General features: G+C 41.6%; 1 protein-coding gene across 1 annotated transcript; it reads right to left on the bottom strand.

Annotated features, from left to right (window-relative positions):
• Nucleotides 1-6,576: 6,576 nt before the first annotated feature.
• On the bottom strand, nt 6,577-16,462 carry nfil3-5 (nuclear factor, interleukin 3 regulated, member 5). Its single transcript, XM_058641430.1, has 2 exons — nt 15,976-16,462; nt 6,577-10,579 (listed from the first exon to the last, which is right to left on the bottom strand). The coding sequence occupies exon 2, from the start codon at nt 10,025-10,027 to the stop codon at nt 8,168-8,170; it is 1,860 nt and encodes a 619-aa protein (XP_058497413.1). The 5' UTR covers nt 10,028-10,579; nt 15,976-16,462; the 3' UTR covers nt 6,577-8,167.
• Between the last annotated feature and the right edge of the window lie 1,665 nt (nt 16,463-18,127).

Here is an 18,127-nt window from a genome sequence, read left to right as displayed (position 1 = left end):
GTGACGTCCCAGTTAAAATATTTATAGAACAATGTAGCGGCTTTGAATTTACGGCTGTGCCTGTGTGTTGTGTTCATTAACGGTGCTCTAATGTCAGTAAAAGTAGGAATCTTTTTCTTTTCTTTTTTTACGTGGAAGATAGGGGGCAAGCATTTGGAACAGCAGAGTCAGAACTCTCCAACAGCTTTGAGGAAAACTGCACTCAGTATATAGGAGTTCATCAGAGAGTGAGATAGTGTGACCCTTCATTGGGCAACAGATCGGCAAACCTGTCGAGTTTCAAATAGGATGGAGAATATGCGATAACACAAGCACATGTTCTGAAAGCATATATATATATATATAGCTTCATAGAAAACACTTTTTTAAGGAATTGTTCTGACATATTTAGAGTTGACGTTTCAGGAAACAAATGACTTTCAATCGCCACTTAACACGTTACGCGTTGTCTGTTAATTCACACAAATAACACGTTGTGGTTTTATGGATGCTTGTGTCAGACTCTTTTCTTGGTGCTTCTGACCTGCAGTTGTGTGTTAACATGTATGCTAAGTTAAACAAGCCGGCTGCTATTATCGCACTTATCGCTTTGTGTTTTTTTGCTGTTGCGGTGTGTGTTTGGTCACACACTGTACTTAAATACCACACTGACATGAGAGGTGTAATTAAGGTTCATATCTTCGTATTATTTATCCCACATTGGACGTGTTCTATCTCTAGAAAAACAACATAACATAGGGTTAACACACTATGTTCTGATTTTCAACATCTTCCATAAATTGCATCACTCGCTGACATTGATATCATGTTTACAGAAAGCAGATGATGCTTTTAAGTCAGCACGACTGCCAGTGCCCTCACACACACACACACACACACACACACACACACTCACATGCACATGCATGGACACCAACAGGCTACTTCCTGTAGGACAAGCTTTGGTAATAGGACCCCAGGGTAGTTTTGCATTGCATAACATGGAGCTGATTCATTCCTCACACACACACGCACACGCACACGCACACACTCACAGAGCGAGAGGGTGGGAGAGAGAGAGAGAGAGAGGGAGGGAGTTATTCCTAGTGACCTCCTTACATAACAGAAGTGCAGAACTTTCTTGTGACCTATTTTATGTTGTGATGTAAGTGTATCAGTGAGCCATTGTGTGTGTGTGTGTGTGTGTTTGCGTGCGTGCATGCGCGTGTCAGTCATTGATCCTAGCAGTCCTCACACTGTCATACAGTACTGGCAGTGCTGCATAAAGTACCTTGAAGGGATACTTGAGTAAAAGTAAGTATTTTACCAGAAAATGACTGTGGTACAAATTGAAGTTGCCTTTTACAATATTACTTTGAGTAAAAGTGTAAAAGTACATGACATTTACTGCACATGAGAAAAAATTACGAATTCTGTCTTTAATCTCAGAATTTGGACTTTAATCTCAGAATTCTGACTTTATTCTCATTCTGACATTTTTTTTGCATGTGGCCCGAATACTCTTCCGTAATTACTTATCTGTATTGTAGTTGTATTAGTTTATTTTATAATAGTATAATAAAACTACCCCGTTTGGAGACAAAATGATCTATTTGGTTGTTGTTTGTAGGGCTGCTGTTGTTGTTTGGCACACTTTTGTGAGTGTCCGCCTGCTGATATCGTGAATAAAACCTTTGTGGACGCTTTGCCCTTTGCTCAAATTCTATCACATGTGGTATATTTGAATCTTGTACTTAAGTATTTGTACTTTCTCTCTCTCTCTCTGGCCGACTTCCTGCAGGCGTGTGTGTGTGAAATAAAATGTCTGTTTTCTTCAGTAGTGAGCTGGAGGCCATGTTTAGACTGAAGCACAAATCTGATTTTTAAGCAAATCCAGATTGTATCAAGCTTGATTTTGTTTTGGCAGTCTGGACCAAGGACCTAGTTTGAATTTAGTTTTGACTTTTTGTTTTTAAAATTAGTTTATTTTAATATAGTTATAAAAGCAGGTTTGCTACTTTTTATTTGTTTTTATTATTTAAATGCTTAGTTTTAGTGTTTGTTTTTTGTAATATGGAGTGTTTGCCAGGTGCAAGATTCAAAAAGGTCATAACAAGTATTGTGTGTCATAAAAACCCAACAAAAGATGCCATTTTAAAAATGTACAAATGAACAACCATCGCTAAATCAAATATAACAGTCTACAAGACAATGTACATCATACTAACATTTTACTATGAATGAAAATACAACATTTCAAAATTTGCCAGCAGAGAAAAAATAAATACACTTCATGCAATATGAAATATTATTTACAAAGATGAAAACTAAGCACATTTTCTCTACAATTTTACATAGTTTTAGTTAGTTTTATAAATACACAATTCAGTTTCAGTGAGTTAACGAAAATGTTTTGTTTTTTTTCTAATTTAGTTTTTGTTATTTAGTTAGTTCTCTGATTCAAACCATATACGGAGGTGGTTTCGAACGAGACTCTGATCAGATTTGTACAGATCCGTTTCAATCTGAACATCTTGATCGTGCAGATAGGATTTCAAAGTGTCTTTTGCGTCACTCTCATCGAGACCACCGCGCCACAACTTCCATTTGCTCTCAGTTGGGACAGAAACAGTGCACAGATTTCTGTTATTTTGACTACTTGTTGTTCTGGGGCGTGGCCTGTAACTATAGAAGTCCATGTGGAAGACTAGACTACAGTATGTCAGTATGGACACACACATGCAGGTCAGATCTGATCACTCAGCAACATTTAATGTGAACAGTTGGTCAGGAAGATCAGATTCGGATTGGATACGCTTACAAATCTGATTTGGACTTCAGTCAACAAGGCCTCAGTGTGCAGATACACTTAAAGGGCTAGTGTGTCACATTTAGGAGGGCGTACTGGCAGCACATTAACCCTTACAACACAGAGAATTCTATTCCATTGCTGAGTTAAAACATATATACAGAGGCTATGAGACTTTACGTGCAATACAGGGTGTCTTATATGTTTTTTTTTCAGCTTCAACCTGTAGGCAATCTTCATTTTCACCAACTATATAAACACACCTGTGCACAAAGTACTCAAACTTTTTAAAATCTGATTGAATTTGTGAAATCTGGAAATATGTCACAGTGCAAAGTTCACTTAGCAAAAGTCAAATAGAAACTGTCTCTTTTGTGACTTCTGCACAATTATCACTCTCACGAAAATGAATCACAACTTTAACTCCACATCAAATATGAAGATGTAAAAACACATTTTGTAATGCCTGAAGATGTGAACTATAAACACACAGACACACACACACACCCAGGATGTCCATATAAGGAGTTGTGTTATTTAACAAGGGTGTGCCGTGTGAGCACTAAGGATTAATATACTATCCAAATATATGGTGGCATAAGTGTGTATTCACTTTTTTTGCTCTTTGTAGCCTCATATAATACTATAAATATATAATATACATATAAACTTTTTATATGTACTTTCGGTCTCATAGTGCATGTCGTTTTTAAAACAGAGCCTTACAACATAAAAGAAGAAGAACCTCCCACGTGGTACATGAAGGCCACCATAGTTCCCTGACATGCTCGGGAAAAGGCTTGCGTTTACCGTCTCATCATTGGATGTCTCTGATTCTTTTAAATAAACATGTAAATGCACTAAAGACGTGTTTATTCACATGATCATGCATCATGTTCATGGACTGATGTATTCAGCCTGTGAAGTTTATTATTAGCTCTGCTATAGCTCACCCGGTGGGACTTTGAGACTCTTGGTGAGTTCCGTGTCCATTCATGGTGCAAAGTACTAAATAATTGATTAACTGCATTCCTGTGTGAGTTATTCCTTATTAGAGACATACGTGTGTTGGTCTATCGTGCATATGATCGAGATAATATACTTTGGATCAAGACTTGATCAACTGTTGTGACATTTCCATACTTGTTTTTACACAATCTTCCACATTAGATGATGATCCTGTAACTGTACACGCTGACAAACAAACTAATGTTTGAAGCCGGGACGCTTAAGCCCCATTGTGCAATGAGCGTCTGCAGCATCGACTTTCTTCCTCCTCCTCCTCCTCCTCCTCCTCCTCCTCCTCGTCCTCCTCTCAGCTTTCACCCTTTCAGCTGATTCCTGTGCAGTGAGTGGTGGTATTAGACGTATGCTTGGCAAGATACAAACTGCACATCCTCTATCAGAGTCTGACGAGCTAAAGCGACTTAAATCTGAAATTCAGAGGTGGGAGCAAACACACACACACACCCATTTATACCAACACAGCATCTGACACACACACACGCACACACACACACTCCTTGGCTCCATTTTCGTTCTCTTATCCCATCCCTGGCTCTCCCTGTGCTGCTGACCTACATACTGCAGCATCCCAGTTACATAACCAGTCAGGGCTGTTGATCACTGCAGGCAGCGCGCGGCCCAACAACTCCCCCCCTCCCTCCCTCTCCTGTCCTGCACACACACGCACGCACGCATGCACAGACACACATGTGTGAGTGTGTGTCCCAGGTATTACGCATGTTGTGGGGAACTAAATCTGTTAACACAGACAAATTAACACATTATGGGGAAATTCAAGTCCCCAAAACAGGAATTATTACATTTTAGGGGTTAGGTGAGTAGTAGTTATGGTTAAGGTTAGGAGTAAATGAGTTTAAGTGAATGAAATGTCCCCTGAAGTCATGGAAACTAGACCGTGTGTGTGTGTGTGGTGAATTAGGTCAAACTAAAATATCTGGAGTTTATTATCTAAACCAATGTTTGTCATCTGGTACCACAATGAGTCACTGTCTACATTCTGAATTTCCCTATGTGGTGCGAGTTTGTGCACAGTGAAAAACACCACGCCCAAGATTTTTCGAACATTAATCAAACACAAGCGTGTCAAAAGAGACACACATGACAAAAGTGGTGATCTACGACCATTAACAGACGCACAATCCTGTCGAGGTGCTTTATTGCCCACAAGGGAAGTACATTTTGAGTCGTTTTCTATTATGTAAATGTCAACTTTATGCAACAGCAAATTAATGCACTGTAGTAATCTGTGCGTGTTCTAGTGACCTCCTCCCTCATGATACAACGAGCGAGAGCGAGCTTTTTTTTTCTGTGTTGTTTGCTCAAGTTCATGCTGTAGAGGCATGTGACGTAACCCAACCTCCCTCCCTCCCTCCCTCTCTCTCTCTCTCTATGCCCTCCATTATGAATAACTCTCTCTCTCTCTCTCTCTCTCTCACCTCACCCCTTCCCCTCCCTCTCCTTCATCCTCTCCTTTTCCTCCTCACTGACCTACTTTTCTCTCTACTGGCCCCTGCACAACACAAAGCAGCTTTTACAGCACAGAGATTGTTGGGGAGGGAGGGGGGGGGGGGGTCAAAGGAATGAGTGAGAAAGAGGGAGATAGAGTGAGCGGAAGGTTGGAGGAGGGAAAAAGAGGGAAGGACAGTGCACGGCAGTTTTCTCAGTCATATCACCTTGTTAAAAAAACACAGTTGTGGAGCGAGGCAAACATGTTAACAGGGACAAATGTGTCCTTATGTGTGGTCAGCTGCTTCCAGAGTTTCGGTCACAGTGAGTGACAGACTTGCACAACGTGAAGCACTGAGGTAATAAAATATAAATAAAAAAACATGACATAATTTGTTGACAATTTAGGTCATCCTAACATTTTTTTGGGGTGTGTGTGTGTGTGTGTGTGTGTGTGTGTCCGTCAAATTGCAACTTCTCTGTATCTAATAGGCTCTCTCCTCGCTCGCTGTAATGGCTCTTATGTAACCCATGTCAGTGGCAAGCCCTGCTGCCTTTGCCAGCTTTCACTTCCCATCAGCTCCTTTGTTCCATTAACAGCAGGGTCAGATGGAGGCTGCCTCACTTTCACAGCCTGATGCACTTTTCTCTCAAGACAGTTGTGTAACTTGTTTTTGTTTTTTTCTTGTTGCTCTCTAATGCATCCTGTGCTTTCTCTCTCTTGCTCCAAATTCTTTTTTTTATATTCAAATAAGACTCATTGGTTCATAGCATTAGGTAACTCTGGACCACGTTTTGCAACTTTGCTTACGTGGAACTGCTCCTCTGATGTAACAATATGTGGTTTAGAGTGTGAACTTTTCCTTCTTTGTTACTTTTCTGTAATAGTTGTTCTTGCTTTTGAGTTTATTTAACGAAGACTTTTATGAATTCAGTCCCCTTTCTGCTTCAGTCAACAACTGGGCTTTATGTTTCCAGTGAAGAGACTCTTTATTGCTTACATTGGAATCGTGTGTATTTTGTGACCGTCCAGGCTGAGGTTAGCTTCAGACAACAGATTCCCTCCTGTGCTCGGAAAACCACGCAGTCTGCATTCTGTTCCGATGCTCAGTCCAGTTTGGAGGATCTTTGGCAGCAGTCTGTGGGCTTGAAGTGACAACAGCGTGAACACTGATGTTTTTTCACTGGCTGTGTTGGCTCGCACTGTGCTGAACCAGCAGCCTGGGATGTTTCTGTCTGTCTGTCCGTTGGATTTGTGCTTTGTGTGTGTGCATCGTTTCATAAGAACAACTCAAAAAAAGTTCAGCAGAGACGTCTTTAAAGTCAACAACCTTTTATTTTCTTTCCCCCATTTTTGAATCTTTCACACGTTCAAAAACGGGTTGTTTTTTGTAACCATTTTTTTGCATATCCACTCGAAGTATAGCAATACATTATCACTTCTGGACAAGCCTTTTCTTTTTTTTCTCAAAATTCAGAAAGCCTTTCGGCAAACAGCAAAGGTTATACAGTAACACGTAGTACAAATGGTAACGGGGGCAAAGGGCAGTGGGGTGGGGTGGGGGGTAAATACACAGCACAACCAGGAAGAGTGTAGAGCAAAAATGACACAACAAGATGACAGAAAAATACACATAATAATATCCAAAAAAAAACAAAAAACAAAATACAATAGAAAATTATAACAATATTAATAAAATAATAATAATAAAATAATGACAGCAGTATACAAGAGATAGAGAGACAACTTTACATTTATACATAGTGACCAGAGGCAGGCACCAGGAAGTAAAACAGTTACACTTGTACAGACTGTGTGATCTACTGCAGCTACTGTAGCTAAAACAACTCAGTGCAGAGGTGAGTGGGATCATTAAGACGTCGGCCAATGAGGTGACGAGGGACAACACAATAAAGAGGCACCTTATGATGAGAGAGAGAGAGAGAGAGCAGCTACGCTGGTTGCGATGAGAGAGCCATTTTGTTTATTAGACAGACGACCTGTCTGGAAAATAAAGACGTATTGATCTCTGTTGAACGGCTGGCAAACAAGGCCTCGCCTTGTGCTTGTCAGGTTTTGCCAACAGCAACGTGCGACTGCATAGCCTCGTTTGATACGACAATAACTGGCCTAGACTGTTTGGACACGCTTTCAGCGTCAAACAGCTTGGATCACCTGAATGTGTACCTTTTTTTTTTTTTTTTTACTTTTTTTGTTCTTTTTTTAAACAAGTTGTGGCTCATATTTTGAATTAATCTTTGAGGCATCGTCTAGTCAAAGAAGGGCTGTACATGGTGTCTCGACAGGAACAAACTGATCACCTTTTTTTTAGTCTAACATCTTCCATATCCCACTACTGAATTTTTTTTGTATTTTTTACCACGTTTTTGTTCTTAAAAAATATATTCCATATATGCAAATTTATATGTCACAGTAATATACAATCTAAGTGCTTCAGAATTAAGAAGGGCTTGTGTGTGGATGATAATAAGGGTGAAAAAACAGATGGTGCGGATGTGTTCAGAGGGAGCAAGAATTTCACTCTTTGCCAAACATGGAAGGATGTATATCTTTGGTCTAAGGAATGTTCCCAAAATGCCATAGTAAACACGTGCTAGCCACCAATGCAGTTTCCAACAATCAATTACTGAATTATCATTATATATTATTTGTCATTTTCACAAAGGAAATATCCCAGACCTATTATTTTAAATGGATGGACAGATGGGAGGTAGGAAAGAAGAAAGGGAAAGGGAAATGGGTGACACAGTGAAACTGGATGGTGAAATCACAACTTGACTACACCGCACAGATGTGTGGCTTCGTTTCTGTCTTGTAAGGTGGTGACGTATGTCCATTAGTTAGTCGTAGTAAAGGAAAATGCTTGAGTTGCACTTAATTTGTCCCTAATCTCGCCTCTTACTTCGTCCACCCCTCCCGCTGCTGGATCCCTTAATTCCTCCGTCCTTTTTCGCTTCTGCTCTCTGGTTCACAGGAGATGTATCCTCTTCTGCATAATCAGTCTCATTCTCCCCCTCTTTGCTCTCCCCACTGGCCTGGCTACTGTGAGGGTTGTTTGGTAGAGCTAAGTAAGGGTGCTGGGGCAAGGTGGGTGAGGGGGACATGGAGGCATTGACTGGGCCATCTACCTGCGCTCCTGATGCCCCACTTGAGTAGGCTCTGTATTTGAGGCGGAGCTTGTGAGGCAGAGCTGTAGCTTTGAACTCGGCTTGGCACTCTCCATGTGAACTGATAGCTTTCACCATCTTCTGGTGGTAGCTGCTAATGTCTGAGGAGGATGAGGAGGGGGATTCATCATCTGTGGAGCCCTCCTTGTCAGAGCTACGGGGGTCCCCATCACTGGAGGAAGTGTCTTTTGAGGAGTTCTCCTGGTAGAAGCTACTCGCTTGAGGTCCTCCCTCATAGGTGAGAACGGGGGGCTCTTCATCGAGTGTGTTGAGGTAGCCATTGTGCTGCGCAAAGGAGGACTTGCCCTCCTCAGTATTGTGGATCAGATCAGGGGCGAAGGGGTTCTGGTGGCTTTCTGAATGCTCAGAACTGTTCTCCTGAACCTGGTAGCAGTAATGATGACGGGTGCCATGCTGCTGCTGATCATTGGGATTGTACCTTTGCTGCATCTCCTCTGCAGACTCGTCATAACTATCGGCATATTCATACTGAGGTGAATCCAAGGTCTTTGTCCTCTCCAGCTTCTCTGCGACCTCTGTGATGGTCAGTGAACAATCAGAGAACTTGGAGGCTGGGGTCTTCTGGCAATGCTGAGTCGGTCTGCTCTGCTGGACCTGCTGGTCCTCTGACCTCTGGCTTTCCATAGGGTAACAACCACTGCTGGAGCGGTACAAGATGACGCTCCGCTGAGCAGAGGTGGCCTGAGGAGCTGGACTGGATGCCTCCATGTGGCACTGCTGCTGCCTTTGGTGGTGTTGGTAGTCCATGGCACTTTCAGCCACTGGAGTGCTCTGCTGGTGAGGGGAAACCAGAGGACTGTGGTTGCCATGGTAAGCCCCAGTTGGCATTCCATTTGGTATCCTATTAGCAAGCCCATCGTTGCTTTCCAGCTGAGCCATCTCCATACACGAGGGCTCCTTTTTTACCTTGTAGTCCATCGGTTCTGGGCTGTCCCTGGAGGAGGCGTCAGACAAATCTGAGATGGAGCCCCGGGGAGAGTAGTTGTGGAGGTTGGTGTGGCGTTCACCATGGCTCGACTGTTCAGGTTCAGAGGAATCAGAATTCAGCATCACCTGGGATGCACTGGAATATCCACTGCTTGAGAGGTAGGTGTTACCATTTGGGGTGATGCTACCATTGCTACCAGTGTTGCAAGCTGCAGCAGCACTGTTGGAGATCTGCTGGCTTTTCTCCATGTAGGAGGCTGTGCTGATGAGGCCAAAACGCAACTTGAGCTGAAGGAGTTCTGTCTTCAGACGAACATTCTCCTCATTCAGTGCCATGACCCGGTTCTCTAGCACCATGTCATTAAGGCGACGCTTCTCCCTTGAGCGCTTGGCTGCTTCATTGTTCTTCCTCCGTTTTTCCCAATAGGAAGCATCTTTCTTCTCGTCAGAAATGAACTCTCTCTTGCGACGGGAACTCCCATTAGACTTGCTACCTTTACCCTGGCGGCTGATTCGTGCTCCATCGTCAGGACCAGGGGATGGAATGCTTCCACTGTAGGAAGAAAAATTGTCTATCTCCATGTTGTTTTTGTTGCTGGTGGATGAGAGGTGCAGACTGAGACTTTCCATGTTTTTCTCAGCTGGGGGCCAGAGTGTGACTCTAGCAAAGGGCAAAGGGGGAGGGAAAAGATGTAGAACAGTACAGTAAGAGCCTTCCGCTTTGTTGGTAAGTAGTGTGACCTATGTCGCAGGATCAGCAAAAATTTCTGGATGAGGTATTTGTGCTCCTTGAAGGAAAAGCCTCATTGATTTCTGTTGCTTTGCTTTTCAGAATCAAAACATTCAAGTGTCTAAATTAGCAAGGAAGATTAAAAAGAGGTGGAATTCCACAAAAACCATTGAACTTGTGTTGTGTACGGATAGCCTAAAAAAATCCACAACTTGAGATTTTAAGCTGAGTGTCGTCCAGTTGACTTGATCCAACGTTCAAGGACTTTTTTGGAGACTTGCTCGAGGTGATTTTGAGTGTTTTGGCGTCTCCTCAGTCTTCAGCAGAACTGTGATGTCTGCCAGGCCTCTTGTTGTGTTATTCTCAGTGTCTTACACAGGATATAGGTCAAGCTGTGTACTTCAGGGCTCCCTGAGGGCGAAGAGTCGGTCGTGCTGTCTGCTGACCACTACCTGGGTTATGAAAAGAGAGAGAGAAAAAGAGGAGAGGGGGTTAGATTGATATTTTAGTAAGCTCTAATAAGAGTTACATTTTAAACTGTAATGCAAAGCTTTGATTTGAGTGTCATTAGTGTGACCTCTACGGTATGAGATCAACACAGTCTGTTAATCGCAGTTCAAACTACAACAAATGTTCACACAATGTTCATCTTGTTTTCTTGGATGCAGGCTCTGAGCAGCAGCATACACAAGTAGACACACAAGCACACAGGGCTGCGCATGAATGAACACACTGCTTCGGCTGCCTCTACTGCGGCAGTGACATTACCAGGGACCAAGTAGGACGGTGCTAAAATAACTGATGTTCAGAATCAATTGAATGACCCGATATCAATTAATAAAATCATTCAAAAACAAACACGTCCGCTAAATACGTTGTGTCCTTCTTCTAACACATCTGGACAAACATCTGTGTTACACCGTGTTGGGGAGGGGAGGGAATCTCCATCGCAGCTGTAATGGCTGGGTTTCTTATGTGGTAGCTTGCACTGTCTTCAGTTACACTGACTGAGCTGCTGAGCCTTCCTGTGCTGTGTCAACATCGTAGCTCAACGGGAAGCTTCGCCCACCCAACAGGTTTTGCGGCATAAAGTTAACAACAATGCAGAATGCAGTGCGGAAGGATGTCGACGGCCTTCTGGAGTTATGTCATAACTACATCTGCGCTTGTTTTGGGACTGACCTCTCTGGTTCTCTCGTTGCTCATTACACAGTTGATATACGCTAATTAATAACACATCATTACACTGAGCCCCGGAGTCCATTACAAACATGAAGACATTTCCAATACACACACACACACACACACACACACATGCATACAAACACACACGGGGAATGCAGAACTGTGAATTTCTCTGTGAGATGAATAAAGTATCTATCTATCTAATCTAGGTCACTGTGCCTGTGAGTGTAACAATGACTCCGCTGGTGTCACTTTTAGTTCGCAACACTTCTCGACAAAAAAGAAGAACAGAAATGAACCTCGAACATCACCAGTTTATATAATGCCGATCTTTCTCTGGTGTTTTAAGGGTAATTGTTATCACTGATGCAAAATCACATTAACTTAAATTGTCAAATTGTAAATACAGTTATTAAAAATCCTAGTAATAAATATGTAACATAATGAGGCAGAGGTCATGTTAAGAATTTGTGTCATGCTACTGAAGAAGGGCATCAAAAAAGCAAATTTTGACCTCTCTTAAATTTAAAAAATAAATGCTGTCAGCAGTTATTGTCATAATTTAGGGCACAAAACGATATGTGGTTTACAATCGGTCAAGTCAGTTTCATTTTGTAGGTTAAGTAATTCCCGGGCACGAGAACCTGTTGATGTTACTGGAAAAACAAACTGTTTTGTTCTCGTGTGTATAACAAAACCTGAAAACTGTGGCCAGACACGCCACGGGCAAGAGAAGAAAAAAAAATATCTGAAAAAAGAATCTCCACTGACTTTTTGTTTCTAAACTGTAACGTTAAGAGGAGGAGAGAGCGAGAGAAAACACACCCTTACATTTCACAAGGAGTGGAACCAAAGTCCTCTAGTAGATCAAGAATGATTCACATCAGCTTGCAATGATTCAGCTTACTTTGAACACGCTGCAGTGGCTAAACTGTTCCCATATCACAAACCACTTACATACTTCACACTGAATGTCTTTTCCACACTGCTCACTACATTTAACTGCTTTAGAGTCAATGACACCGTTAGCTAAGTTTGAAAAAAAACAAAATGTAACCTTGACGGCAGCTCAGCTCAGAATAATTAACTATATATTTACCCAAGCTTGTGATAATGTAACTCTGGGGCTAAGTCTACATCGGCAACAGGCTGCTGAGAACAAGAGCTCCTCCATCTCATGTTCGCCTCTTTTACCAGAGTGAAGCTATGTCAAGCAGACGGGCATTTGGACACAACCACCAACAGATGTGGAAAAATGTGGGGGTCAGTCAGCCCCCGTGTCCCCCCCCACAGACCTGAATCATTTTCCTGAAGACTTGCAGAGGGGGGTTGAGAAACAAAGGCGGGTGGGAAGGAAGCATGCATACGTCTGCGCTGTCCCACTGACCTAGAAACGATGCTTAGCGGTAAACACTGCTCCTGTCTTTGACGGTGCGCCATAAAATAGGTCAGTGGGACTGCATGGGAGGGAGGGCAAGAGAGGGAAAGAGAGTATTAGACTACACTCTAAAAATAGAGCAAGAGAAGAAGTGAGAGAGGGAGGAAGCATAGGGACGATTGGGTTACAGGAGGAATGCATCTAAAAAAAAAAACAAAAAAAAACTGAAGACTAAAAAGAGACAAACTTGAGGACACCATGTGCCCCAACACACACATAAAAAATTGGATTACGACAGCCCCGGTGATTTTCATGCAACATTAAACCCCGCTCACTCTGGAAACCCTGCAACGCCTTATGCAGCACGTAACTAAAATGCATCAGTGGCAGATGAAAAACGATAGGGAGAGACAGGGAGATAGCACTGACGTCAGAGCACACACCCATCTCTGCAGCCAAATTCACACATAACAGTCTCCCTCTCAGGACTGCATGGGGAGGGGCTGCTGCTGTTCCTCATAACGTACGTGCTCTGAATCTCTCCCGCTGTAGAGCACAAAGCTTGTGTAACACATGCGTATTACATAGCGGCAGGAGCTACAGGTTAGTGGCAATGAATGCCTGAAATCTCCCCTTTCATTATTCTCCCTGCATGTCTTTTTTTCCCTGAATGAAAGTAAAGATCTACGCTGGGTGAAGAAAGACACCGGGCATTAGGTGCACGGTGTAATTGGCTCTTTGCGAAAAGGTTAATTCTCCATTAAAATGGATGATTCACTGCAGCTGCTCTGTGCTTTAACTGAGAAAAACACAGTGAGGAAGTATAGTTCCCAGGCACTTGCCGCTCAGGGAGGAATGTCTCACCTCTGACCCCCTCTGAGGCAAGTGTGAGTAAAACACAAGGCATCCTTTTCCCCTCCTCCATCTTACGTGATCCAACACCACACACGTGGAAGGGGCCCCAGCAAGTAGCCTCCATTTTGCCCTCAAGAAACAAAAGTCGGAGGCAGGAATCCAGACATTCCAGGTCAGTCATTGAGACCTATGCGACTGTGTGCCACTTAACACTTCCTTATAGGAATGTGACTAAAGCCCTTCAACTTGTACTATACTGAACAGATAAGAGAAAAGCTTACACATTTAGACTTTTAATCTAATAAATAGGCTTTTCTTTATTTATTTTTTTATTTGAATGTTGGTGAAAAGATGCTTTTTTTAAGTTAAATCTTGTGACCACATCTTTACACACAATTACTCTTAGATTAACAAAAAAAAACAATTAAATAAACATACTGATACAAAGTGGGGCAAAATGGCTGAAGTTACTTCAGTCTGCATGAGTCTGAAATCTTTTGTTCCTCAGACAGAGTTGTCAAAGTAGTCCACGACTTGCCCCATATACCCAGTTACAGGTCTGACCTATATTTGGAAAGCTGGTGGGGACGGAGCAATGCAGTCGCTCTGAAAACCAGACCAGCTGGCAGCAGGCGGACTAAGTCCTCACCAGAACTCTGCCTGCCTTGCCTTCGCCAGACAGGGGTTTCCGTGCATTGCATCACATCCTGGATGTTCACTTGTTGTAATTTCACAACAAACTCACGCAAAGAACCTCATCAGGATCTTGGGAGACGTGCTTTGTACGAAACAGGAAAGCCTGTTGAATCTGGTTTAGCACCACTTCTGCTTTTTTTTCCTGCCCCATACTTTTCTATGGTGGGGAAGGACACAGCGAGGTTATAAATAGCTCGCATACACTAAAGCAGCTGTGTTACAACACAGATCAAAGCGCGTATAGCTCACGATATTCCAACGCGGACATTCGCTAAATATCTATCGTGCTTCAGAGATGAGTATTTAGTGTTAATGTGGGTATGAATAATGGGAAGCAAAGCACAGGGTGTGAACGGGAATCAATTACAGGCTCTCTGTCCCAGGAGAGAGCTGCAGTTTATTGCTTCTCCCTGCTGTGCCTGGTTATGTCATACCCTCCAACTCCCTCAAAGCAAAGCTCTGTGCTTTACTTAACACACCTCAGGAGTTATAAGAAAACCACCCAGCAACACTGTGAATAAAAATCACAAATCATCGTTTAGATAATTTTCTTTACGTGGAACTTGAACGTTTATTATGTGATAGTGATGTATCCTGAGGGCAAAATGCTCTGCACTTGTGAGGTTCAGTCGTCACATAAGCATTACAGTCTTCAAGTTCACAGTGCTAGACATATTTTTACCTCATAGTATCTAATGCTGCAACATTAATCGATTACTGTGCAATTATTAATTAACAACCACCTATTTTGATTATTGGTTTGGAAAAATCAAGACCAATTATATGGTTTCAATAGATTTTTTTCCCTCTATGACCCCAAACTGGATATCTTTGCTTTGTAGAGCAATACAAATATTTGAAAATGTTGTTATTTTTAGGCATGGGAACCCCTAGTCAACATTTTTACACAAATATCTGCATTTAATTGATTCACAAAAATAATAATCATCAATTTAGCCCTTATAAATGAATGATTTTGGACATTCACGCATGGGATTTTTTTGAAATTATACTCTAACCTAACACCTTTCATTTCATGTAAAGTGTTTTAATTACAATGTAATGTAAAAAGAAATCCATAATAATAAAAAAATATTAAAAACACAATTTTCCCGAAAGGGAACCAATCCCTTAATGCATTTTCATTAGCTGAAAGAGATGACTTTAATTTCCCAAAGAATGAGAATTACATACAGTTATTATATATATATACATATATGTATATAGTATATAAGATATATAATACTACACACACATTAGCACGCCACGTGCATGAGCTAGTGTGTGTATGTGTCTGCATAAACCAGACAAAACAGAGGCAGTAGCTCCAACAGCAGCATTCCACCATGAGTGAAATTACCTCGCCTTGACATTGAACACGTACATGTGTTGGGTAACCAGTGAGTGAGACTCTCTATTCCTCCTCGTAAGCCCCGCTAAGCATTTACCTACTATAGTAAAAAAAAGCGAGAGAGCGAGGGAGAATAAAAGAAAAACGGCAACAAAAGTAGCAAACGCAGTTATTTTGTAACACAAGCAGCCGCGTGCGTCTCAAAGTCACGGGCGGTCGCGCGGGTCCGCCGCCGCCATGTGAACAATACCCGGCCATAAGCATCATGTCCTCACAAACACGCACACACAGATAGAGCTGAAACACTTCAATGTTTAACCCAAAAACCCAGAGGGATACGGACAGACACACAGACGGAGACAAAGGCGCTCACTCAAACATACCTTTGTCCTGAAGGAGGAGAGAAAAAAAGATTCTGGCTTCCCCGACACAAAAGCTGGCTCGCTCCCGTTTCCTTTCGCTCCCTGTCCTTTCACAAGAAACCTCTCAACAAAACGGGGGAAAAATGACAAAACTTTCTTCCTCTTCTCCGTTTTTCCCTGTCGGTGCCGCTGTGGTCGGTAGTTGTCGTGGTCCGTGTGGTTCGGGTGAAGGCGGCTCGGGTCTCTCTTGGCTCTGCTGCCTGTGTGTTGTGTGCCGTCGGACTCTTTGCTCTAGTTTCTCCGGCTCCCTTTCTAGAAATATGTGTTAGTAGGTCAGCGGTTGCATAACAGCTCTTAGGCTGCCTCGTCACGTTTATGTCCTCTGTGTCTCCTCGCCACACTCTATCCGTGTGCGCGCGCCTGAGTGTGTGTGTGTGTATTACTAAACCATGTCTCCTTGCCCCTCCACCTATATCTCCTCCTCTACACCTCCAGCTTTTCCTCCGCCATGTGAAGCCATCTCTTCCCCAGGAGCGCTTAAGTTTCTAACAAAGGAAAAGGATGCGCATACACATACGCAGGCACAGACACCATGCGGCTGAGACATCCAGTACTATTAATAACATGTAACAGCACGTCGTCGTCCACACAATCTCCAATAACCCACTTAACAAAGTCAATATTGTATTTTAATCCAGTGACCTTGATACTGATAATAATAATAACAATGCATTTGATTTAAATGGCACTTTTAAGTCATTTGGAAACAATAAACACTAACTAAGAAAACATTAACTAATGACAACGATACATTTAATTTGTATGCTGCTTATAATAAAACTGAAATAAAAGCCTTTATGTATGTAAATATGTCACTTATTGTCATTGTGTTGTGTTTATGTCACTTTACATCAATAGGAAACAAATAATACAAGCAATAAAGCGCACATACGAACCTTATCCTATCAAATATTGTAAAATATGCTAATATTAATTACAGATTGTAACAAATGGAGGACTCCTCCCTTTTCTCATTTGCATCAGGAAACTATGGTGGCCTCTGCATGCCAGAAAGGACGTTATTAGGGCCTGCCACTGTAAGCACATTGCAGTGCAAGCATCTCTTGTTATTCTTCCACGTGTATTCCATTTCTTATTCTTCTTCTGCCCAAAAGTTTGGCACGTGACTCATCCCAAAGTATTGACAAAACCCTCATGCGTCCCATATGAAAACGTGCAGATGATTGGGAATGGTTTTTTTAACCCGAAAGTTAAAATTTTTGACATTTTTGTCAGATTTTGGACGACATACTACTATGACATTTTTGTCAAATTTTGGACGACATACTATACTATGACATTTTGTCAAATTTTGGACGACATGCTATACTATGACATTTTTGTCTCATTTAGGACGACATACTATACTATGACATTTTTGTCAAATTTTGGACGACATACTATGACTGATTTTGGACGACATGCTATACTATGACATTTTTGACAAATTTTGGACGACATGCTATACTGTGCCATTTTTGTCAAATTTTGGACGACATACTATACTATGACATTTTGTCTCATTTTGTACGACATACTTTACTATGACATTTTTGTCAAATTTTGGACGACATACTATACTATGACATTTTTGTCAAATTTTGGACGACATTCTATACTATGCCATTTTTGTCAAATTTTGGACGACATACTATACTATGACATTTTTGTCAAATTTTGGACGACATACTATACTATGACATTTTGTCAAATTTTGGACGACATACTATACTATGACATTTTTGTCTCATTTTGGACGACATATTATAGTATGACATTTTTTTCAAATTTTGGACGACAGACTATACTATGACATTTTTGTAAAATTTTGGAGGACATGCTATACTATGACATTTTGGAGGACATGCTATACTATGACATTTTTGTCAGATTTTGGACGACATATTATACTATGACATTTTTGTCAAATTTTGGACGACATACTTAACTATGACATTTTGTCAGATTTTGGACGACATACTATACTATGACATTTTTGTCTAATTTTGGACGACATATTATAGTATGACATTTTTTTCAAATTTTGGACGACATACTATACTATGACATTTTTGTCAAATTTTGGACGACATACTATACTATGACATTTTGT

This window comes from Solea solea, chromosome 10 (assembly GCF_958295425.1).
Source record: "Solea solea chromosome 10, fSolSol10.1, whole genome shotgun sequence".
Lineage (NCBI taxonomy): Eukaryota > Metazoa > Chordata > Actinopteri > Pleuronectiformes > Soleidae > Solea > Solea solea.
This window is presented reverse-complemented; position numbering and strand designations above follow the sequence as displayed.

Excerpts from the sequence above, each read along its gene's own strand:
- nfil3-5 (XM_058641430.1), bottom strand. The coding sequence starts at position 10,027 with ATGGAAAGTCTCAGTCTGCACCTCTCATCCACCAGCAACAAAAACAAC.